General features: G+C 48.0%; 3 protein-coding genes across 6 annotated transcripts in view; 1 reads left to right on the top strand and 2 right to left on the bottom strand.

Moving 5' to 3' along the window:
* tmem150aa (transmembrane protein 150Aa) overlaps positions 1 to 4,695 on the bottom strand; it is a 12,172-nt gene extending 7,477 nt beyond the window's left edge. Inside the window, exons 1-2 of the mRNA XM_076994649.1 lie at positions 4,596 to 4,695; positions 381 to 642 (exon numbers count right to left, since the gene is read on the bottom strand). Of these exons, the coding sequence (XP_076850764.1) occupies positions 381 to 445 (65 nt within the window). The 5' untranslated portion in view covers positions 446 to 642; positions 4,596 to 4,695. The remainder of the gene's footprint in view (positions 1 to 380; positions 643 to 4,595) is intronic.
* Positions 1,886 to 20,893, top strand: LOC143500495 (prominin-2-like). 4 transcript variants are annotated; one of them, XM_076994645.1, is made up of 26 exons: positions 1,886 to 2,025; positions 5,217 to 5,470; positions 6,036 to 6,285; positions 6,587 to 6,630; positions 7,146 to 7,357; positions 7,518 to 7,638; positions 7,778 to 7,841; positions 7,961 to 8,050; positions 8,229 to 8,419; positions 8,805 to 8,873; positions 8,959 to 9,022; positions 9,631 to 9,781; positions 10,061 to 10,219; positions 10,388 to 10,511; positions 13,012 to 13,151; positions 15,052 to 15,136; positions 15,367 to 15,516; positions 15,609 to 15,680; positions 16,718 to 16,807; positions 16,971 to 17,024; positions 17,425 to 17,505; positions 17,652 to 17,720; positions 18,250 to 18,339; positions 18,547 to 18,653; positions 19,093 to 19,179; positions 19,520 to 20,893. In XM_076994645.1, the coding sequence occupies exons 3-26, from the start codon at positions 6,060 to 6,062 to the stop codon at positions 19,638 to 19,640; spliced, it is 2,661 nt and encodes an 886-aa protein (XP_076850760.1). In that variant the 5' UTR covers positions 1,886 to 2,025; positions 5,217 to 5,470; positions 6,036 to 6,059; the 3' UTR covers positions 19,641 to 20,893. The 4 variants fall into 4 exon arrangements, with proteins under 4 accessions (XP_076850760.1, XP_076850762.1, XP_076850763.1 ...); XM_076994647.1 differs by having other exon boundaries at positions 1,890 to 2,025; positions 5,315 to 5,470; XM_076994646.1 differs by lacking the exon at positions 1,886 to 2,025 and adding an exon at positions 4,822 to 4,866.
* tango2 (transport and golgi organization 2 homolog (Drosophila)) overlaps positions 20,249 to 24,100 on the bottom strand; it is a 21,025-nt gene continuing 17,173 nt past the window's right edge. The window contains exons 8-9 of the mRNA XM_076994650.1: positions 21,916 to 22,020; positions 20,249 to 21,658 (exon numbers count right to left, since the gene is read on the bottom strand). Coding sequence (XP_076850765.1) covers positions 21,538 to 21,658; positions 21,916 to 22,020 — 226 coding nt within the window. The 3' untranslated portion in view covers positions 20,249 to 21,537. The remainder of the gene's footprint in view (positions 21,659 to 21,915; positions 22,021 to 24,100) is intronic.

The raw sequence follows: 24,100 nt of genomic DNA, 5'->3' as shown, positions 1-24,100 counted from the left end.
GTGTTGAGTCCAGTAATTTTACCTGGATTGCACTAATTAAAAAATCTAGCAAGATTGAGCAAAATCCTGGTGAGGACTTTTACTTTCTGAACTTGGATTATACAACGCTGGGAATTATTCAATCTTGTAAGAATCTCAATCTTTTAAATATCCACCCAAACTCCATAAGCATTTAGAAAAAATTACTTCCGGTTCATGCACTAATCAATTTCCAGTTTAGGAAAAAAAAAACCTTTTCCTGGAAAAACTGGAGAAAGGTGGCCGATCAGCGCGAAGCTTCATTTCTACATTTGAGTTCAAGATTGTGTGAACACTAGACAGTGTGTGGTGCAGGAGTGGGGGAGGGAGACAGGGGGCTCCTGCATTATCCCTTTACTCACACGATCCATATTCCCGTGATGGAGAAGGCAGCCAGGCTCACGGGCAGGACGATCCAGGCGGTCATTGGGCCGGCGGGGAGGTGGGCGCGTCCTGTTCATGGGGGGGAGGGGCGTGCGGGGCGGGCGGGGCCTGGCAGACGTGTGGGCAGAGACTGGGTGTCGGGGGGAGAGCGGCGCGTCGGGACACACGGGGGAGGGGCATCTGAGGACGACGGGGGTCCCGCTCCCCACCGATGTCAGGCACAGTCGGTGTAGCGGCACACTGCGGGGCAGAGCAGAGCATCAGCAGAAGGCAGTAACAGGACAACAGCAAATATTTTAATTGTCCAAAGTCGTGAAGTTAAAACCAGGACAGATGACGCGCTTCAACTGAGAACACCAGAGAAAATTCTGTGAAAAGAAAAACCCCTTTTCCTGGCACGGATCTGTGAAACTGCCTGTGTACTGAAACTGAGCAAGGCGGAAGACACCAGATCCTATGGGTGTGTTCAAAAACCCAACCTGAAACGGCAGTGGGAATGAATGGTGTTCTGTTTCTTAACAGCTTAAGAACAGATCAAGTTTCGCTCGAACCAAAAGCATTAATCATTTGAATCTATGATGTGCTGTAGCAGTTTGAAACAAGAGATTCTCTTATATACGGTCAGCTACAAGAGTACAAAAATAGCCTACATATAGTATCAGTTTGTTGATACTGAAGATGTCAGTTCAGATGTAGATCATGTAGATAGCAATATTATTATATAACATATGTAAATTAGATATGAAGGTAGACCTTAGTGCCGTTTCATGTTAAATATAGACTATAGCCACCAGGGTTCACAAACAGCAGACCTCAACGTTACGTAGCTGGTGTCAGGAGAACAGATTCACAACACAAAAAGAAAGAGGAAAGAGGTCTAAAGGTTATTAAAGAAGACAGCTGCTTAAATACCCAAGAACTAAGATGTGGCGTAAAACAACTGGTTAAGAATAACAAAAAACAGATGTATGATTGGTAACGTTCTCATCGTGAAAGAGGTACGGCGGTCAGTCAGGAGGTACGGCGGTCAGTCAGGAGGTACGGCGGTCAGTCAGGAGGGGGCAGGAAGAGCGTGAAGGAGAAGAGAGTTCCAGTGAAGGGTCAGACACCCAGATAACTGAATCATCACCATGTTCAAACTGAGGGTCACAGACAGTAAGGCACAAATTATCTTACAGGTAATTTGGCCTATTAGAATGAACATTTATGAAAATGTTAAAGACAGCTGGTTTCTGCAAAAAAAAAAAAAACGGTATGATAAATAACCATGTAAATAAATAAAAGCTTGAATGGCACCAGCGGTCCGTTTGGACACAGCAGGTGAGCCCCGTCTCCTCACACACAGTGTGGGCTGGACGCTGCCACACCGGGTGTGATCTTGTGGTTGAACACACACACACCCAAACACGTCTAAAATTAGCGAGACAGCGTGCCGGTGGATACGGTGACCCACAGCTCGTTAGTCTTTCTAGACCATAGCTGATCTCTTGATCCACTTGGGATGAACTATTAGCCAGCTTGCTAGCGCCAGCTAGCTCACCGGATCTGAGGACATCTGTTGGCGTTATGAGTTCAAGCTGGCACCGCTGACGGCTCCCTGGATGGTGGTGGTGTGTGACTGAGGTGAGTGTGGGTGGTGGTGTGTGATGGGTGGTGGTGTATGTATAGGTGTACAGGACTGAGGTGAGTGTGGGTGGTGGTGTGTGATGGGTGGTGGTGTATGTATAGGTGTACAGGACTGAGGTGAGTGTGGGTGGTGGTGTGTGATGGGTGGTGGTGTATGTATAGTTGTACAGGACTGAGGTGAGTGTGGGTGGTGGTGTATATATAGTTGTACAGGACTGAGATGAGTGTGGGTGGTGGTGTATGTATAGTTGTACAGGACTGAGGTGTGTGATGGGTGGTGGTGTATGTATAGGTGTACAGGACTGAGGTGAGTGTGTGTGGTGGTGTATGTATAGTTGTACAGGACTGAGGTGAGTGTGGGTGGTGGTGGTGTGATGGGTGGTGGTGTATGTATAGGTGTACAGGACTGAGATGAGTGTGGGTGGTGGTGTGTGATGGGTGGTGCTGTATGTATAGTTGTACAGGACTGAGGTGAGTGTGGGTGGTGGTGTATGTATAGGTGTACAGGACTGAGGTGAGTGTGGGTGGTGGTGTGTGATGGGTGGTGCTGTATGTATAGTTGTACAGGACTGGGGTGAGTGGGTGGTGGTGTATGTATAGGTGTACAGGACTGAGGTGAGTGTGGGTGATGGTGTGTGGTGGTGTATGTATAGGTGTACAGGACTGAGATGAGTGTGGGTGGAGGTGTGTGGTGGTGTATGTATAGTTGTACAGGACTGAGATGAGTGTGGGTGGTGGTGTATATATAGTTGTACAGGACTGAGATGAGTGTGGGTGGTGGTGTATATATAGTTGTACAGGACTGAGATGAGTGTGGGTGGTGGTGTATGTATAGTTGTACAGGACTGAGATGAGTGTGGGTGGTGGTGTGTGGTGGTGTATGTATAGTTGTACAGGACTGAGATGAGTGTGGGTGGTGGTGTATGTATAGTTGTACAGGACTGAGATGAGTGTGGGTGGTGGTGTATGTATAGTTGTACAGGACTGAGATGAGTGTGGGTGGTGGTGTATGTATAGTTGTACAGGACTGAGATGAGTGTGGGTGGTTGTGTATGTATAGTTGTACCATACTGAGATGAGTGTGGGTGGAGGTGTGTGGTGGTGTATGTATAGGTGTACAGGACTGAGATGAGTGTGGGTGGTGGTGGGTGGTGGTGTATGTATAGTTGTACAGGACTGAGATGAGTGTGGGTGGTGTTGTATGTATAGTTGTACAGGACTGAGATGAGAGTTCAGACCAGCTAACCTGACGCGCTACTGCTCGCGTTACCGCTACTCTCTCAGGAACTAGCTGCGTTAGCTACTTCCATTGGCATTTATAACGATGAAAGCATAGCTAGCTGCCATATCAAATGCGTGTACAGGACTGAGGTGAGTGTGGGTGGTGGTGTATGTATAGTTGTACAGGACTGAGATGAGTGTGGGTGGTGTATGTATAGTTGTACAGGACTGAGATGAGTGTGTGTGATGCTGTATGTGTAGTTGTACAGGACTGAGATGAGTGTGGGTGGTGGTGTGTGGTGGTGTATGTATAGTTGTACAGGACTGAGATGAGTGTGTGTGATGGTGTATGTGTAGTTGTACAGGACTGAGGTGAGTGTGGGTGGTGGTGTATGTATAGTTGTACAGAACTGAGATGAGTGTGGGTGGTGGTGTGTGATGGGTGGTGGTGTATGTATAGTTGTACAGGAGGACTGAGGTGAGTGTGGGTGGTGGTGTATGTATAGTTGTACAGGACTGAGATCAGTGTGGGTGATGGTGTGTGGTGGTGTATGTATAGGTGTACAGGACTGAGATGAGTGTGGGTGGAGGTGTGTGATGGTGTATGTATAGGTGTACAGGACTGAGATGAGTGTGGGTGATGGTGTGTGGTGGTGTATGTATAGTTGTACAGGACTGAGATGAGTGTGGGTGGTGGTGTGTGATGGGTGGTGGTGTATGTATAGTTGTACAGGACTGAGATGAGTGTGGGTGGTGGTGTGTGATGGGTGGTGGTGTATGTATAGTTGTACAGGACTGAGATGAGTGTGGGTGGTGGTGGGTGGTGGTGTATGTATAGTTGTACAGGACTGAGATGAGTGTGGGTGGTGGTGGGTGGTGGTGTATGTATAGTTGTACAGGACTGAGATGAGTGTGGGTGGTGGTGTATGTATAGTTGTACAGGACTGAGATGAGAGTTCAGACCAGCTAACCTGACGCGCTACTGCTCGCGTTACCGCTACTCTCTCAGGAACTAGCTGCGTTAGCTACTTCCATTGGCATTTATAACGATGAAAGCATAGCTAGCCGCCATATCAAATGCGTTGGACATGTTTTCTTTTGTGTGTTCAGTGTTGACCTCCCCGTCATGTTGCTAAATGAACCAGCTGGTCAACCGCCGCTATGCTCCTGTTCTTAGGCTGAAGGAAACAGTAACAACCGCATCTGCTCAGCAAAATAAACACACAACCAGCTACAAATTCAGCTTAATGTTAACAATCAAATCAGCATTTGTATCTTCGTTCGTAAATTAAAGTAGCTTTGAAACCCTTTTACAATATAGAAAATCATTGTTACTGTCAACATACCTTAATGCTGTTATTCCTTGGTACCAACCTAAAACAACCTTGAGGTAGCTGCTCCGCTAACGGCTACATCCGTGTTGTGTTCACGGTAGTTGTAGTTTTCGGGCGACACCGGGACTGTTCAATTAAAGCCGACATCGATCAACTCAGCACTACATTACCCACAATTTATGGACAGGAAAGGCGACAATAAAAACCGTAGAAACACTAGCAGAATTAAAAGAGTTTTTATTTCGGAGAATAGAGAAGCACGCCGCTCACCGTTTATCTCGAGGTGTCGTGTGTTTGTAAACCTGTATCTCCCCCCTTAAACCTAATATTCATTTTTAATAATCATTGGGGTGCAGATGAACGGACTGCATTATTTCGTGACATAACATTTTTAATATCATGAAATTAGATGCATTAATCATGAAGTCAAGCACCACTGACAACCCTTTACTTTTAGGATTTAAGATGTTCACCAAAACAGGCTGATATATTTTGTAACACAGGACATTTCTGAGACTGCTATGTATAGTTTTACATGGATGTGAAAACAAACATTTGTTGGGGTAGGCCAGTGCTTTGATTTCTGTGGGCATGTGTTATAGCGTGAGTTCCTCTCCAACTTCATCCTCGCAGTGCCACAGAGTGGTGGTGTATGAGCAGTGTGGAGGGCAGAAAAGCGCTCTCCACCTCACTACTACACCCGGCTCCACGTGGGATGCTTGCCCTCCCAGGGGTTGCAACCATGCTGGGCCTCTGAACCTTTCAGGCAACTGTGGTCTTATGCTGTTGATCCTGACTGATGGACACTCAACCTCCGCCTACTGAAACACTCTGAAAACATTCAGCCTCATTCCCCGTACTGGCGTACGGTCACATCTCATTGTGAAGTAAGTGTTTGGACGTTTTCCTGACAGGTTTTATATATCAGGTAGCCTAAAGTCCCTGTGTTTCAGGTGGATTGTGCTGGCTGTTTATGGGGTAAGTCTGGGGATGGTTTGTAATTGAATCATGATGTTAATCCTCCCCTAATCCTCTTTTTCAATGTCATTAATGTCAGAAAGAGGAAACCAGAACAGAAAATGAAAGTTATTTACCATCATCAAAGTGAAAACCAAAATCCATTAATTAAATTCTCCCTGTTCCAAGTATGTGGGAGGGCCTTTTCGGTTCTACACCTGTAGCACAACTCCTTCTGAAAAACAAAAACACATTTTCTGCAAGCTTTTTGCTCGGTGTGAATCACACAAAACAGGTCCTTCACACGGATGTCTGTAGTACACACGCTAAGGAAGTGATTAGGAAGCGATGCTAGTGAATGATGGTGCATTAAGAGTGAACGCACACCCCAACAGTATAGACACTTGGGGCAACAGTATAGAAATTTGGAAATTCAAAATCCTGCTCATGTGCCCAAGGGTCCTGCAGTTAAGCACATCTTCTGATCTCCTGCAGGACTCCTCCACATCCACGTTTGCCATGGTGTCCTCCTACTTGCTACGTCTGCTTCCTCTACTGGTACATGCCGTAGATCCCTGCACGGCTCTGGACCCACTTTGCCCCAACCGCTCGGAGCCGCAGTACCAGCTGGACCTGACCCGTCCGCCGCCGGCCCGCCTCCACAGTTCGGCGGGCCCACTGGGGCCTCTCTACCACGTCGCCCGCCTCTTCTTGCAGGCTGTGCAGCCCTACGACTTCTCCTTGGGTGGGTCGTGGAACACGCTCGTCTTCCTGTTAAAAATTGGCCTTCGGAACCTTTTTATTTTATTTCTCCTTCACGAATATGTAAAACGTGGCTTCAGAAAACAGGGGGATTTAAATGAACATTCTGAGTCTTAATTCAACATTAAGATTGAACATTGACCATATATGTAGTAGTAGCATTTTGTGTGAACATTATGCCCCACCATTGTATATCTGTTTTGTGCACATTTTCACTAAGAAACAACTGCTAGGAGGGACTTTTATTGCTCCAAGTGACTTTTATTTTTCCAATTCACTTTCAGACATCATAGCCCAGGCTTCCCGGAATGAGATTCGGACGGCCGAGGTTGGCACTACGTGTACCTCACATCTCTGCTCTTACTGTATTACTGTGTATTACCTGCTGGGTTAAAATCATCATAAAACATTACATAAACATACAGTACACCTGCCGTCATTTGCATTGGTTCTTCACAGAAAATACATGCTGAAAAAATGCACTTTAACAGTATGGCTGTGGGGAGAAAAATAAAACAAATGCATGTGGTTTTACTGTAAAGCTGGTTACCGTAAAGCTGGTTACTGTAAAGCAGGTTTACCGTAAAGCTGGTTACTGTAAAGCAGGTTTACCGTAAAGCTGGTTAACGTAAAGCTGGTTACTGTAAAGCTGGTTTACTGTAAAGCTGGTTTACCATAAAGCTGGTTTACCGTAAAGCTGGTTACTGTAAAGCTGGTTTACCGTAAAGCTGGTTATTGTAAAGCTGGTTATTGTAAAGCTGGTTACTGTAAAGCTGGTTACCGTAAAGCTGGTTCTTGTAAAGCTGGTTACCGTAAAGCAGGCTGACTCGGTTCTTTCTGCAGGTCATGCGTTATGAGGTCGGCTACCTGGTGTGTCTCATTCTCGCGGTGCTGTACATGATGGCGATGCCAACAGTGGGCGGCGTCCTCGTGCAGCGGCACCGCCACCGTAAGAACGCCACGCTGGACAGCCAACCGCTGCCTTCGGTAGCGCCCTGGTACCAACGGGACGGTTCTGTGATCGCCTGCCTCTCTGTTGTGATCCTTTTACTGCTGTAAGGGCAATGCATTTGGGGCTTTTCTTTTTTACAGTGCATCTATTTAACAGCATTTAAAAAGTCTTTAAAATGTTTGCCTCTGTTGGGGTTGGGGTGTGTGTGTGTGTGTGTGTGTGTGTGTGTGTGTGTGTGTGTGTGTGTGTGTGTGTGTGTGTAGCACTGGAGTGATTCTGACATTCACAACCAACAGCAGGATGCGTGAGAACATGCGACCGACCCTGTCCTACCTCAGACACGACATCAGCGTCATTGATGAGGCGGTGGCCTCCGTCCCACAGGTGTGTGTGCGTGTTTGTGTGTGTGTGTGCACATGTTTGTGTGTGTGTGTGTGTGTGTGTATGTGCCACTCAGTCCCATCTCCAGCAGCTCTGACATCAGAATCCGCTCCGTGATGAGCTTCACTTTTCCTTCTTGCAGAAGGTGGACTCCATCATCCACAAGTTCTCCGTCTTCCAGACAGAAATCGTAGACACACTGAGTAGTGAGTTATTCAGATAATTTACAAATCTTGATTCTGAATCAGTTTTTTTCAACACTGACGGGGATTGGTTGACATTTGTATAGATTAATGAAAAATGGCCTTTGGTCTCTCTCTGACAGGAGCTGGTGATTTAACTGGTGAGACCATCACTTCGGCACTTAAGCCGCAGGTCGACGATGCTGTGAGCTTTCTGAACCTCAGTGTCCAAGGTGTGTTTGTTCATTCCTTCAGGACTAAACACACACACTCTCACACATGGAACGTGTTACCAGGGTCCTTTCTGTCTAAAGTTCTCTTCAATATTTCTGAAGCTAGTCAGCAGCAACACTATGTACTGCTTGGCTCCCTATAATGGTATCAGTTATCTGTTCTCATATCTGCCATTAGATGTTAGTGGTGCAAAGCGCCACCTGCTGGAGGTCCAGAAGACGAGGAGGAGCATGCAGGCGGAGTACAGGCTCATGCAGGACCAGCTTCGGAACATGCAGGACCTCCTGCACAGCTTCCGGGCCTGGTGCACGCAGGACTGCGGGACCCTGGACGGCGCCGCCCTGGAGACAGATGCTGATTACAACATGGTGGGATGATCCCGCAGGATACCAGGCCTGGGAAACGGCATGGCAACGTCATGGCAACACACTTTTGTGTTGTTTTGTTCTTTTAACACCGTAATTCTTCCATACAGTCACTCAGATATTTGTAACTCAGGTCACAAGCAGCGTGTGGAACAAGCAGGAATCAAACCAGTATGCGAGCGTCAAACCAGTATCTAAGCAAGGAGTTTCATTTGATGAAGTTTAATATAATAAATGATCACAACATGCTCATATGTCTTGGTCACATCAGCTTACAGACATTATGTGCAATTTTCAGTCAGTTCCATATTGAAATGTTTTTCAAAAAACCAGTCCTCTCTAGACATATAATTGTGGGAAAACAACAATTTATTATTATTCTTTGTAGATTCCCAGTGTGGATGCAATGGTGGATAAGCTGAGCTTTGTGTCTGGCTTTGAAGACGTTCTACCACAGGTAGGTCAAAGTAGGCCTGTGTGTCCATCACAGTCTTCGTCCTGTCCACAGTCATTTCAAGCGTGTTTTTTCCCCGTATCTCCAGGCTGAAGCGTTTTCCAGCTCCGTTGCTGAAGCGTGCTCCAATCAGACTGCGCTCCAAACGCATGGTGAGAGCGATGGGGAGCGGCCGCGGCCCACTAACTGCCAACTCGTTCACTCACCCACTCGTCCACTCACCCACTCGTCCACTCACCCACTCGTCCACTCGTCCACTCGCCCACTCGTCCACTCGTCCACTCGTTTACTCGTCCACTCGCCCACTCATCCACTTGCCCACTCGTTTACTTGCCCACTCGTTTACTCGCCCACTTACCCACTCGTTTACTTGCTCACTCGTCCACTCGCCCACTCACCCACTCGCCCACTCGTCCACTAACCCACTAGTTTACTCGCCCACTCGTCCACTTGCCCACTCGTTTACTTGCCCACTCGTTTACTTGCCCACTCATTTACTCGCCCACTTACCCACTCGTTTACTTGCCCACTCGTCCACTCACCCACTCGTTTACTCGTCCACACGCCCACTCGTTTACTCGTTCACTCGCCCACTCATCCACTCACCCACTCACTCGCCTACTCATCCTCTCATCCACTTGCCCATTCATCCTCTCGTTTACTTGCCCACTCACCCACTCATCCACATGTGCACTCGCCCACTCTTTGAACTGTACAGTTTCGAACCACACCCTCCCCATATTTCTCGTCCCCTTGGTAGGGCTGCTGGCGGTCCTTGACCAAGTGCATATGGTGTTCAGGAACTACAGCAGACGTCTGCCCTCCCTCACGTTCCTCTCAGCAACCTCTTCCCAGCTGCGCATCGCGCTCAACAAAACTCAGGCGGACATTGTTTACTACGACTATGTCAGGTAACTGTCCTGAAAAAGTCTGGCTGAATATATAAACAGACACATTGCATGCTGGGATGCTGTACAGAGCGAAGATATCTAGTCAATGGAATATTTGCCAGAGCAGTGCGTCATCCGGGTGGCTTTAGCGCACTTGGAACATTTATCCTGGTTGTATACTGCATACTGATTTGGGGACTAATCAGTATGCGAGTACGCATGTTGTAGGCTATTTGGAGCACAGCCCTGAAGAGCTCAGTGTACCAATTACTGGGTTTCTGTTTTTGTCGCCCCCTATAGGTGGTCGGTGTCGGTGGTGTTCTGCACCCTGATCTTGGTCATAGCCCTGCTGATGCTAGCTGGGCTGGTCATCGGGGCGTCCGTGGCGATGCGCCCCACCCTCTATCCCTTTCACCTGCTGGACCAGATGAGATCGACTGCTGTTAACCTGCTCCATGCGTGAGTGTTCCAAAGGTCAAAGGTCGGCGTAGCAGAGCAGACTCGTGTCTTTCACTCTCTTAGAGGGTTCAAGACATGAAGCATTTGCATGTGGTGTGATGGTTCTTTTAGTCCATTGTGATCTAAGGCACACATAGCCATTAGCTCTCCCTCTCGCTCTGTGTTCAGTGCTGCGGGTATGACATTTGTCTTCTCCTGGCTCTTCATCATCATGGTCTTCGTCAACCTGCTGCTCGGAGGCAACGTTCACGCGCTCTGCTGTCGAAGTTGGATAAATGGAGAGATTTTCGAGGTGAACTAGAATAGGATGTATAGGACACCTCAAATATTCATGACCGAATCACAATCCTGAATATTCATGGTAAATTACAATCCCGAATATTCATGGAATAGTTGGAAACATGAATATTCATACAATAATGAGAAATTTGCATATCAGAATCACAAACCTGAATTTTCATGCCAAAATTACAAACCTGAACAGTCACACTGGAATCACAACCCTGAATATTCAACCCAGAATTACAATGTGTGTTACTAATTTTTACAGCTTCCATTCCTACCATTTATTTAAAATGTAAATAGATTTGTCCTTTCCATGACTGCGGTGCACAAGATGCCTGCAGTACACAGTAGAAGTGGAGGGTTCTTTTGAGTATAGGGCCTGAAACTGCGGGGTGTGGTGTGTAGCGGTGTGTGGAGTGGTGTGGTGTGGAGCGGTGTGTGGAGCGTGTGGTGTGTTGTGGAGTGGTGTGTTGTGGTGTGTGGAGCGGTGTGTGGAGGAGTGGTGTGTTGTGGAGTGGTGTGTGGAGCGGTGTGTGGAGCGGTGTGTGGAGCGGTGTGTGGAGCGGTGTGTTGTGGAGCGGTGTGTTGTGGAGCGGTGTGTTGTGGAGCGGTGTGTTGTGGAGCGGTGTGGTGTGGTGTGTTGTGGAGCGGTGTGTGGAGCGGTGTGTGGAGCGGTGTGTGGAGCGGTGTGGTGTGGAGCGGTGTGTGTTGTGGAGTGGTGTGGTGTGGAGCGGTGTGTGGAGCGTGTGGTGTGTTGTGGAGTGGTGTGTTGTGGTGTGTGGAGCGGTGTGTGGAGGAGCGGTGTGTGGAGGAGTGGTGTGTGGAGCGGTGTGTGGAGCGGTGTGTGGAGCGGTGTGTGGAGCGGTGTGTGGAGCGGTGTGGTGTGGAGCGGTGTGGTGTGGAGCGGTGTGTGTTGTGGAGCGGTGTGTTGTGGAGTGGTGTGTTGTGGAGTGGTGTGTTGTGGAGTGGTGTGTGGAGCGGTGTGTGGAGGAGTGGTGTGTGGTGTGGAGCGGTGTGTTGTGGTGTGTGGAGCGGTGTGTGGAGGAGTGGTGTGTGGTGTGGAGCGGTGTGTTGTGGTGTGGTGTGGAGTGGTGTGTGGAGGAGTGGTGTGTGGAGGAGTGGTGTGTGGAGCGGTGTGGTGTGGAGCGGTGTGGTGTGGAGCGGTGTGGTGTGGAGCGGTGTGTGGAGGAGCGGTGTGTGGAGGAGCGGTGTGTGGTGTGGAGCGGTGTGTTGTGGAGCGGTGTGTTGTGGAGCGGTGTGTGGAGGAGTGGTGTGTTGTGGAGCGGTGTGGTGTGGTGTGTTGTGGAGCGGTGTGGTGTGGTGCGGTGCGGTGTGGTGTAGAGCGGTGTGTTGTGGAGCGGTGTGTGGAGCGGTGTGGTGTGGTGCGGTGTGTTGTGGTGCGGTGTGTTGTGGAGCGGTGTGGTGTGGTGCGGTGTGTTGTGGTGCGGTGTGTTGTGGAGCGGTGTGGTGTGGAGCGGTGTGGTGTGGAGCGGTGTGGTGTGGAGCGGTGTGTGGAGTGGTGTGGAGCGGGGTGTTGTGGAGCGGTGTGTGGAGTGGTGTGTTGTGGAGCGGTGTGGTGTGGAGCGGTGTGTGGAGCGGTGTGAGGTGTGGTGTGTTGTGGAGCGGTGTGGTGTGGAGCGGTGTGGTGTGGTGCGGTGTGTTGTGGTGCGGTGTGTTGTGGAGCGGTGTGGTGTGGAGCGGTGTGGTGTGGAGCGGGGTGTTGTGGAGCGGTGTGTGGAGTGGTGTGTTGTGGAGCGGTGTGGTGTGGAGCGGTGTGTGGAGCGGTGTGAGGTGTGGTGTGTTGTGGAGCGGTGTGGTGTGGAGCGGTGTGTGGAGCGGTGTGAGGTGTGGTGTGTTGTGGAGCGGTGTGTTGTGGAGCGGTGTGTGGAGCGGTGTGGTGTGGTGTGGTGTGGTGCGGTGTGTGGTGCGGTGTGTTGTGGAGCGGTGTGTTGTGGAGCGGTGTGGAGTGGTGTGGTGTGGAGTGGTGTGTGGTGTGGTGTGGTGTGAAGCGGTGTGTTGTGGAGCGGTGTGTGGAGCGGTGTGGTGTGGTGTGGTGTGGAGTGGTGTGTGGTGTGGTGTGGTGTGAAGCGGTGTGTTGTGGAGCGGTGTGTGGAGCGGTGTGTGGAATGGTGTGTTGTGGAGCGGTGTGTGGAGCGGTGTGGTGTGGAATGGTGTGTTGTGGAGCGGTGTGGAGTGGTGTGGAGTGGAGTGTTGTAGAGCGGTGTGTGGAGTGGTGTGGTGTGGTGTGGTGTGGAGTGGTGTGTGGTGTGGTGTGGTGTGAAGCGGTGTGTTGTGGAGCGGTGTGTGGAGCGGTGTGTGGAATGGTGTGTTGTGGAGCGGTGTGTGGAGCGGTGTGGTGTGGAATGGTGTGTTGTGGAGCGGTGTGGAGTGGTGTGGAGTGGAGTGTTGTAGAGCGGTGTGTGGAGTGGTGTGGAGGAAGCAGTGGGCTAAGCAGGACCACTAGTCACTCACATCTCACGCACGTGTTTCTTGCTTTGCGGTCACAGCTGCTGGACACTCAGCAGCATCTTCTCAGCGGCGTGAGCAACACCACCACGCTAGCTCACCACGCAAGTCGCCCCAACAGCACCGCCACGCCAGACTTCACACGCGGCAAACCAGCCATCAGCACGCTCGAGATATATCGGTGAGACACGTCGAAATATACGAAGATCTCAGATAACTCTGCCAAAAGCCTCCTGGTGTTTCCCATCCATGGTCTGTGGTACAGTTCACGTTTTATGCATTATGAGTTTTTATTTGCCTCCATCTGTGGGTGTAACGATACATAAATGATCACATTCGATACAGTTTACGTAGTTTGAGTGATTCAATTTGAGGGATTTTGATATTTTTATGCGTTAAGAACATTTTGTTGATTCTGCCGAGCTGTAATTACATACTCAGATTTCTCAGATAACCTTGGAAGAAACAACAGATTCTGATTACAGAATACAAACACATTAATTGTGCTTAACATATGTTAAAATGGAGGTGACGCAGAAAGGTTCTACGCTATATTGCCAAAAGTGTTCGCTCACCTGCCATGACTCCCACATGAGCTGATGTGACGTTCCATTCCTAATCCAGAGTTCAATATGACGTTGGTCCACCCTTTGCAGCTACAACAGCTTCAACTCTTCTGGGAAGGCTGTCCACAAGGTTTTTAGGAGTGTGTTTATGGGGATTTTTGGCCATTCTTCCAGAAGCGCATTTGTGAGGTCACATACTGATGTTGGACGAGAAGGCCTGGCTCTCAGTCTCCGCTCTAATTCATCCCAAAGGTGTTCTACCAGGTTGAGGTCAGGACTCAGGTTCATCCACACCAGACTCTGCCATCCATATCTTTATGGATCGTGCTTTGTGCACTGGTGCACAGTCATGTTGGAAGAGGAAGGGGCCAGCTCTAAACTGTTCCCACAAAGTTGGGAGCATGGAATTGTCCAAAATGTCTTGGCAAGCTGAAGCATTCAGAGTTCCTTTCACTGGAACTAAGCCCAGCTCCTGAAAAACAACCCCACACCATAATTTACACATAATTTACCCCTCCACCAAACTTTACACTTGGCCCAGTTCAGTCAGACAAGTACCATTCTCCTGGGAATCGCCAAACCCAGACTCATCCATCAGATTACCAGACGGAGAAGTGTGATTCTTAACTCCAGAGTACGTACCTCCGTTCTAGAGTCCAGTGGCGGTGTGTTTTACACCACTGCATTCGACGCTTTGCCTTGCACTTGGTGATGTATGGCTTGGATGCAGCTGCTTCACCATGGAAACCCACTCCATGAAGCTCTCTGTGCATTTACATTTTACATTTTATGGCATTTGGCAGACACTCTTATCCAGAGCGACTTACATTTTTATCTCATTTTTATACAAGTGAGCAATTGAGGCTTAAAAGCCTTGCTCAGGGGCACCTCCGTCATGGCCTCAGGTCTGGGAATCGAACCCACGACCCTCCGTTCACAAGACCAGTTCCCTACCACCAGACCATGACTCCCCTGTGCACTGTTCTTAAGCTAATCTGAAGGCCACATGAAGTTTGGATGTCTGTAGTGATTGACTCTGCAGAAAGTTGGTGACCTCTTCACACTATGTGCTTCAGCATCCACTGACCCCTCTCCGTCAGTTTACATGGCCTACCATTTCATGGCTGAGTTGCTGTCGTGCCCAAACACTTCCATTTTCTTATAATACAGCTGACAGTTGACTGTGGAATATTTAAGAGTGAGGAAATTTCACGACTGGATTTGTTACAGGTGGCATCCTATCACAGTTCCACACTGGAATTCACTGAGCTCCTGAGAGCGACCCATTATTTCACAAATGTTTGTAAAAACAAACATTTGTGAGAGGTGCTTAATTTTATACACCTGGGGCCATGGAAGTGATTGGAACACCTGATTCCGATAATTCGGATGGGTGAGCGAATACTTTTGGCTATATATTGGGTGCTATAATCTGGGCCAGGTGTGGGTAAGCCCTGAATGCGTCATTGGTCTGGGATGAGTCTGAGATCCTGCTGGCGTGTGCTTGTGCCTCAGGGGCTGTGAGACGGGAAGGTCCCTGTTCTACAGCATGCGCATGAACGAAACCTTCAACATGGCTGAGTTCCTCAACGCAAGCCAGGTAATATACAGGCTTTCACCACCTGAAATACCTTTATGAGTGTGTTGAAAGAGCTGGACTACACACACACACAAGCTGCTTCCCACCTGGACCTATATAACCACTGTAGGTGTAATTTGGATCATATGAATATTCAGCACTGATGTAGTGATCAGTCACTTAGTGAATTGAGTCACACGTGCGCCGGGTCTTGTAACGACGGCTGCCATCACGTGCGCTCGCCGCTCCAGTACCTGCAGGGCATCAGGGAGCAGCTGAGGAGGTCATCTGTGAACGTGAGCAACATTTTCCTGCTGCGTGAGGAGGCCAGGATCACCATGGAGCTGTTCCAGCACTTCAGCCAGCTGGACCAAATCAACTACCAAGAGTTTCAAGCGCTGGTACTGTGTTTCTCTGTGTTTGTGTTTGTGGAAATGTAATCCATAGAAATGTTTCGTAAGTATTGTTTTTAAAGCGTCAACCCTTTCTCCAGCTAAGCAGAGAAGTAGTGAAAACAGATCTGGGACATTTTGCAGACATACTGGAGAAGACCGCAAACCTGCCGGTGAGGGCCTGGTGGATATGTATACAACACAGAGATCTAGTGTTTACAGATATGGATAGAACACAGAGATCTAGTGTTTACAGATATGGATAGAACACAGAGATCTAGTGTTTACAGATATGGATAGAACACAGATCTAGTGTTTACAGATATGGATAGAACACAGAGATCTAGTGTTTACAGATATGGATGGAACACAGAGATCTAGTGTTTACAGATATGGATGGAACACAGAGATCTAGTGTTTACAGATATGGATGGAACACAGAGATCTAGTGTTTACAGATATGGATGGAACACAGAGATCTTGTGTGTACAGATATGGATGGAACACAGAGATCTCGTGTGTACAGATATGGATGGAACACAGAGATCTCGTGTGTACAGATATGGATGGAACACAGAGATCTCGTGTGTACAGATATGGATGGAACACAGAGATCTCGTGTTTACAGATATGGATGGAACACAGAGATCTCGTGTGTACAGATATGGATGGAACACAGAGATCTCGTGTTTACAGATATGGATGGAACACAGAGATCTCGTGTTTACAGATATGGATGGAACACAGATCTCGTGTTTACAGATATGGATGGAACACAGAGATCTCGTGTGTACAGATATGGATGGAACACAGAGATCTCGTGTGTACAGATATGTATGGAACACAGAGATCTCGTGTTTACAGATATGGATGGAACACAGAGATCTCGTGTTTACAGATATGGATGGAACACAGAGATCTCGTGTGTACAGATATGGATGGAACACAGAGATCTCGTGTGTACAGATATGTATGGAACACAGAGATCTCGTGTGTACAGATATGTATGGAACACAGAGATCTAGTGTGTACAGATATGTATGGAACACAAAGATCTAGTGTGTACAGATATGGACAGAACAAAGATCTAGTGTTTACAGATATGGATAGAGCAGAGATCTAGTTATTAGAGATGGACAGAACATAGACATCTAGTATTTTGGACTTATTAAATTGGTAAATTGACATAATGTTGCATGTCTTCATACAGGGAAATGCGGTGATTCTTAAGAATCTGATGATGGTGGCAGATACAGCCAGACAAGTGGATAATGTGGTTCAGCACCAGAACTCCTCCAGGGTGCGTGCTTCATGTGGGTCACGTGTTCCCACCACATTCGGAGAACATCAAATGATGCGTGAACCCATGCTGTTCCACAGGGCTGGAGGGGGCGGGGCATTTGGTGGGAGTGGGCGGGTCAGAGGTGGTTCCACTGTATGGTAAAATCTCTTTGTCTCTCTAGATGAGGATGAGATCCAGCATAGAGGCTCTGGCCAACATCAGTCAGAACTACCGGGTATGTAAATGGAGGGGTGTGTTGCTGTCATGCAGCAAACATTTACAAACACATGAGGCTTACTTCAAACAAGAACCACTACACGATTAACAATCATTAACTCATTAACAGTGTGATACTGCCTTCAAAACGCTGCTGTGCCAAAGGTCGTGGGATAGCAGTAAATTGATTATGAAATGGCGTTAACTTGGTGGATGGCTTAAGGACGCCCACACCTGTATTAACTGTGAGGTGCTTGTGAATGAGGTTGAACACTGGCCAGCCAGCTCCAGGTGATGTGAACCGTGCGAAGAGGCACGGTGCTCCAGGATGGGCCGTTCCATTTCTGAACATGCACTGAACACGGCGGATGGTGGATACATGCTGTCGTTCACGCACGTTGTTGACGTCTGTCGTCTAGATGAACGCGGCGAACACTCTTCGCAGCGCCAGCCAAGTGGAGACGTCTCTCCGGCTGCAGCTTCCCGGCCTCGTGCGGAACGTGAGTCACGTCGTCCACGTTTAGACCTTACACGCTTACCACCGCCTCTGACGGAGGAGAGGGGAATGTTATTTGATGTTATGTGATGTTATTTGTCCGTGGCCCATGGACAGTAGCATGCAGGGGTGCCGTGTGGTGTGTTTTAGGCATCTCAGTGCGTGCTGACGAGGGGGGCGGAGCTACTGAACCAGTACTTGCGCGTAGTACAACATTCGGTGAGTTGCCATGCCAAATCACTTTAACAACCTTCTTCCTCAAATGGTGATGTCTTTAAGAAAAAGGCGAGGCTCTGCGGAGCCTATGGGAACCGTCACGGGAACAGGCGTCACGGGAACAGGCGTCACGGGAACAGGCGTCACGGGAACAGGCGTCACGGGAACAGGCGTCACGGGAACAGGCACAGACTCCTCTAACCTGGGACACGTGCTACTGCAGATGTCTTGTATCGCTGTATCCATAGCTACAGGCTAGAATCCATTATGGTACACAATAAACCGTAATTATGCTAATTTTGGTCCTGCACATAAACGCCTCAAATCACAATAAACAATTCAACATCAACAACATTTCCTTTATGAGGTAAGAGAAGGTGCTAGCACCAGACACCCCCTGTCCCCCCAAGTGTGAACAGAGCCAGTTGGCACGTGTCTCGCTCAAGCTTAAACCTGAATTTCTGAAACAATAGTTCACCTCTCATCTATGGAGAAATACTTCTAGCAGTTATCGCCTGCTCTGTCACGCCAGATACTGGACCAGGTTCTGGAATGCCGCTGGCTGCCAGTCTCCCTGAGCAACATGTACACTGCTGCCTGCGAGAATCTGATTGGACCCTGGGTGAGTGGGCGGGGCGTAGGGCGTTTGGTCATAAGTGCATCAGAAGCTGTGATGAAGCTGTGTGAACGGATTATGCATCAAACAGTAACAGCCTAGAAGGTCATATTAAGTCAAAAGAGAACCAAGGGGCTGTGTGTGTGTGTGTGTGTGTGTGTGTGTGTGTGTGTGTGTGTGTGTGTGTGTGTGTGTGTGTGTGTGTGTGTATAGAATGCGTTCTGGCTGTGCCTGGGCTGGTGTTGTGCGTTCCTGGTTCCTGGTGTAATCTTCAGCATTCTTGCAGCCAGGTTATGGCAGCCGAAGAGTCCAGCTGTCAGGTGATCTCCAAACACGGCTACACACTTTACAACAGTACACTCTCAAACACACACGGCTACACACATTAACAGTACCCCACTCTCAAACACGCACATTAACAGTGCACTACTCTCAACACACGGCTACACACATTAACAGTACCCCACTCTCAAACACACATGGCTACACACATTAACAGTACACTACTCTCAAACACACAAGGCTACACACATTAACAGTACACCGCTCTCAAACACACACGGCTACACACATTACCGGTACAACAGTACACAAACTCAAAGTCTACACACCCAGGTGATCTGTGCACCATAACACCTCACCACTACACATTAACAATTCAGCAACGTGTACCGTCTAACCGTATGCTCACTATTACACTGCAGAGTGTTATGGTGTGTGTTTATAGTTTATAGATTAACTACTATTTTGTAAATACAGCAAGGAACCATTTGGGATGCCAGATGACATTGTCGATAAAGCCAAGTCCAACAGCTACATCACCATGGACAACGTACCAGGCAAAAGGTAGTGTGTTGTATTGTCTCGTCACGTAACCGCGTGTCATAGCGTATTACGGAGCCAGCACATAACTGAATGTTTCAAGTGTGAATATGCTCACAGATACATCACTGCAGTAAGACCCTTCATTTACTAGCAAAATGGATCAATTAGTCCAAAAGCATAACAATTAATAAACATTTAAAATAATAGTAAGGAAACCTTGGCAAAAAATAAATAATAAAACAACTCGAAATGTGTTTATCTTTGACTCTGCACTTTGGTCTGAATTGGGTATTGTTGCTGTACTGTTTAGTATCTGCAGTATTTTAATATTAATGCAGTATTTGTTTGTTTCGATGAGCAGAAAGGACACTGTGAAGATTAATGCCAACATGTACATAACGCTGAGCGAGGCTACCAGCAGGAACGAAGACCATGAATGGAAAAAAGAGAAAAGAGAAATGAAAGCGGGAAGCACGATGTGAGTCTGGGGCTCCCACCGTGCCCACGCCACACGAGACGAGGGGTACGAAGATTACGGCTGCTACGGGCATCGCGGCGGCCGAGAGCTTCTACTGAACCGGCCTGCGAAATTCTTTACATCTTATTCTGTGTATAAGTACAGTTACTACAGGCCTGTTGCTGTGTGCTTTCTTTTCATTTTCTGTTTCTTTAAAGAGGCCTGTTGCTGTGTGCTTTCTTTTCATTTTCTGTTTCTTTAAAGTGTGTGTTTTCGGGCTGAATCTCTGCTTATCATGATTTATATTTAACGTTACTATTGCTGTATATGCAAACAAACACACAAAACGCCTGTAGTGTTCCCACGAGTCCTGTAGGTGGCAGTGGTGATCCAGTTTTGGTCTCACCACTCACTCGATGGGTTTTGGCTCATAGTGTCACTGTAGTACAGGGACAGGCGGTCCCAAACGCGTCCGTGTTTTCTTGCCTTCGGACACCTAATTATGTGAAACCCTGGCACTGGGTGATGGAGGGCGAGCCCCACGGAGCCGTGGAGGACTCAGAGAAGCTCGGCTTATCCAGCTGCTGCTTAGCCATGATTGTATGCAGAAAGACCAGGCGTGAAGAGACGGCGTTAGAAGTCACTGTCAGTGCTTTATTGGCGAGTCCCATGAAGACAACAGACAAACAACAGTGTCCTGTAGCGCTTCCAGCACCTGAGCAGAGTGACAGGCACTCAGTGTGTGTGTGTGTGTATGGACATCAAAATCTCACTGCTACACAGAAAGACATGCGCTTGATCTATTCCAAGCTGTGCTATTATAAGTAGGCTGACAAGAGAGACTCTTGTCGAAAGAGAGAGATATAGAATGAGAGACAGACACACGAGTCTGCAGTGCTGAAAGAGCGATAGAGAGAGAGAGAGCCTGGCCTCTGTGCTGATATCCCTGCACGATGGAGGTTTGGTGGAGGCCCGTGGTCTGAATCTCCTACAGCTGGGCCAGGTAAGCTGCACCTGATGTCGGAAGGTCAATGGCGTTAAATACCACCATACCCAGGAAGTGTCTGCACTGATCCACACACACTACATCCACACATCGTTAAAGGATGCCCGGAGGTTCCCCAAATGATACAAAAATCACAATGGTTTCATAATCAATACAAACATCTTTGTTAGGTAATAAATAAAGGTGCCGAGAGCATAAAAACACGACAAATTGAGACACAGTGACTCTTTGTAATTAGTAAAAAAAAAAAAACATTTACGTGGCAAAAAATATTCAACAGAAATTGGCTCCAGCCCCAAAAAGCCACGTTTATTGGAGATTCCTCGCACGGATGGCCAGGTTCAGAATAAACATGTGACAGAAGGTTGACTGTGGTGATGAAGCCCCAGAAAGGTGGTGTTCCTGAGTTTGTCCTGCTACGCACCGAGAGCCGAAGCCCCGGATGTGCTCTTCTCCAGACGGAGAAGGGGCTCTCTCACCGCACGCTGTATATCGCTAATGGAGCAAACCGATGCTTCGTGTCCTGTCTGCAGTTCCACATCAACCATTCATTTCTCTCAGGACCAGAAAAACAACTTTGTTTCTTTGGCAGATTAAGTATTCTAGACTGCAGGACTCGTTATCGCAACCGATAATGGCTTCGGTATTGTCATTAAAAAAAATTTGCGTTATGGACAAAAGCATTCCGCGCACCATAAATCACGCATCGTCACCAACGTTGGTCATCTAGCCCTGAGGATGGCATGAGTATATCTGCTCGCCTACGAATTAAACCTGGGCACTTCAACAAAACTCTCCCTTTTGAGGATAACTTCATTCTGTGGCTAGCAGGTGTTAACATGGCTTGGGGTGTGTGAGCAGTTGTATTAAAGGCATGGCGCCTGGGGCTCCGCCCCCTCGTCCGGAGCCCCGCCCCTCAGTCCTGTAGTCGGAAGTGGAAGGATGTGGTGCTCCACCGTGTTATATCGCAGTTCAGCATGTTGCGCTCCGTGAAGCTCACGTTGTCCTCGCTATCGATCAGGATCACCGTGTTGGTCCTGCGAAGACATGCCGGGGGTGAGGGGTGTGGCCAAGCCATGAGCTCACTATTTCTAATAGGAGTGTGGGGATTGTTTTCTTTTCTGAAGACTTCAATCAGAAGTAAGACTAATATGTTTTTTTAGCAAAAAGGTACAGAACTGTTTTTCTATTAATTTCAACAGAAGCCCAAACATCAATGGAAAAAGAAGATTGTGTCTACCTCTAAAAAGAGACCTGGTGTGTGTGTGTGTGTGTGTGTGAGGGTGGAGCTGACCTGGTGCCATAACCTGGTGAGCGCACACACACGGCGGAGAGGGCTTGAAGCATGGCCTTACTGTAGCCCACACCCTGACTCTCCTGCATGGGGTCAGGAGTGTGCCTGGGGAAAGGAGAAGAGGGGGGAGGAGGGGGGAGAGAGAGAGAGAGAGAGAGAGAGAGAGAGAGAGAGAGAGAGAGGGTAATTGTAGCTACAGCGACATAACCGAGATTTCTGAGCACTGTTCATTCAGAAGTGCTTCAGAGGCTGCATCTGCTGAAACAAGCTTTTGATGTAGGTCTTTTGATGTAAATAACACCACGCTCACGGTGTCTCATGAATACTCCATCACGTCTGGAACAACATTTGTAAGGGGGTTTGTTGGTTCTCAAGACCAGTGAATTGTGGAAGGAAGCCACATTTGCACCGCTGTATTGCTCCACAGCAGGACTGCAAGACGGAGGCCAATCTGGATTCTGCACATGCACCCAGAGCTGAGGACTCTATGAACCTCTACAAGCCACTACACCCCCCCCCCCCCCCACCCCCCACCAGTTCCTCACCCCAGGACTTCATGGGCCTCTGACCAGAGGGGTCAGTCCAAGCTGCTGGACATTGTCCCCAAACACCAGCCAGTGGCACCTTGGGCTCCACTCACTAGTCACAGTTTCAGCTGCACAGTGTCCGACGTGGAGTCTCTCTTCAGTGTGCCTGCCTGGTCTGGTCGTTTGTAGACTCCATGACCACACTGGACAGTATGCTGGGCGTGGCTGCTCTGTTCATTTGCACCAATAGGAGTTTGTCTTTCGTTTTGATGGAGCAGCGAGCAAACCCACGACGTGGAGAGATCGTAAAGCGCGAGTTAAACCTCCTCCCACTGTGGCCCCTGGAAGCCCCAGCTCACAGCCGACCTCTCTGCTGCCATTAGCGCACGTGTGTGTGTGTGTGTGTGTGTGTGTGTGGACGAGGCAGAGCCGGACGTGTCCTGCAGGTGCAGCGGTCCGATAAAGGCCGGCGGGACCCCACGTGCCAACCAGCTCCTCAACTCCACTCGCGAGATAATGAGAAGAGTCCCGCTCTCCTCTCTAGGCTTAAGCACACGTTTTAAATGCCCTGACATGACATTTAAATAACGACTGTACTGAAAGAAGAAGAAAAAAAATCTAACTGTCAGCAGTGCAGCTCCAAAGATAAAAGGAAAATGGCTAAAAGCTTTGCTATTAGACTCGTTGAAGTATGCTACGGTGTTTCTGGTCTTAGTTTAATAGCCGTTACTAAGGATTATATAATAACAGGTCATTTCAGCTGAATTCAATAATGAGAGTTTTTCCACACGGGTTCAAAAAAGGTCTCGCACTGCCTATGCACTTGTGTAACAACAACAACAGGGAAAAAGAAGCAGGTAGCTGCTGACACACTCCAGTCTCCTAGAGGTGATAGTGAGGAAGACACACGGCCAGGCAGGCAGAGAGAGAACGGGTGAAGAAAAAAGAAAAAAAAAAAGCAAGAAAACCCAACAAGAACATCCAAGTGTCACCGAGTCCAGACGCAGTCGATCAACATGTTTGGAGACCAAATTCTTTAGAACAACCATGGATGTCCACAGCAACGATAATGGCCTTTGTAAATAAGCTACATGTCCACAAATGCCTCTCAAACTGCTCAAAGACATTTTTTTCCACTTTATTACTTTACAACAATTCATAATGTATCATAAAACACATGAACTAGTATGTGAGGCCTTTATTAAGATCTGACTGTGGTGTGAAAGAAGTTTAGTCACGTATTTATGAAGGCTATTTGGACTGCTGTTGCACTGTTCCAGTGTTTGTTAGCAATGTTAGCAGCTTTTGTTCTAATCCAAAGAACCAAAAACTCAACATGTCTAAGCTAAACAGAAAACCATGGAAATTTGTAAAATAAAAAAAAAAAAAAAAATCACAATTGGCAAATTAGTAACGAATGTATTAACATAATATGAAGTATATATTAAATATATTAAGTACATATGTTATATGAAATTATTTAAAGGCAAACATGGGTGAAATTACGTCAGAGGTTCTGAATGTTGGTTTCAATGCATTTTTGATTAATTGCCCAACACAAAACACAGTTAATATGCTTACAGCTAAACAGAACAAAGTGCTGTGGTATGTAAATACTAGAGAGAGAGTGTGAGAAGAAGAGTGTTGGTATGATGGTG

Source organism: Brachyhypopomus gauderio, unplaced genomic scaffold, assembly GCF_052324685.1.
Source record: "Brachyhypopomus gauderio isolate BG-103 unplaced genomic scaffold, BGAUD_0.2 sc154, whole genome shotgun sequence".
NCBI classification, from domain to species: domain Eukaryota; kingdom Metazoa; phylum Chordata; class Actinopteri; order Gymnotiformes; family Hypopomidae; genus Brachyhypopomus; species Brachyhypopomus gauderio.
The sequence above is the reverse complement of the archived record's forward strand: the minus strand, read 5'-3'. Positions and strand labels throughout refer to the sequence as shown.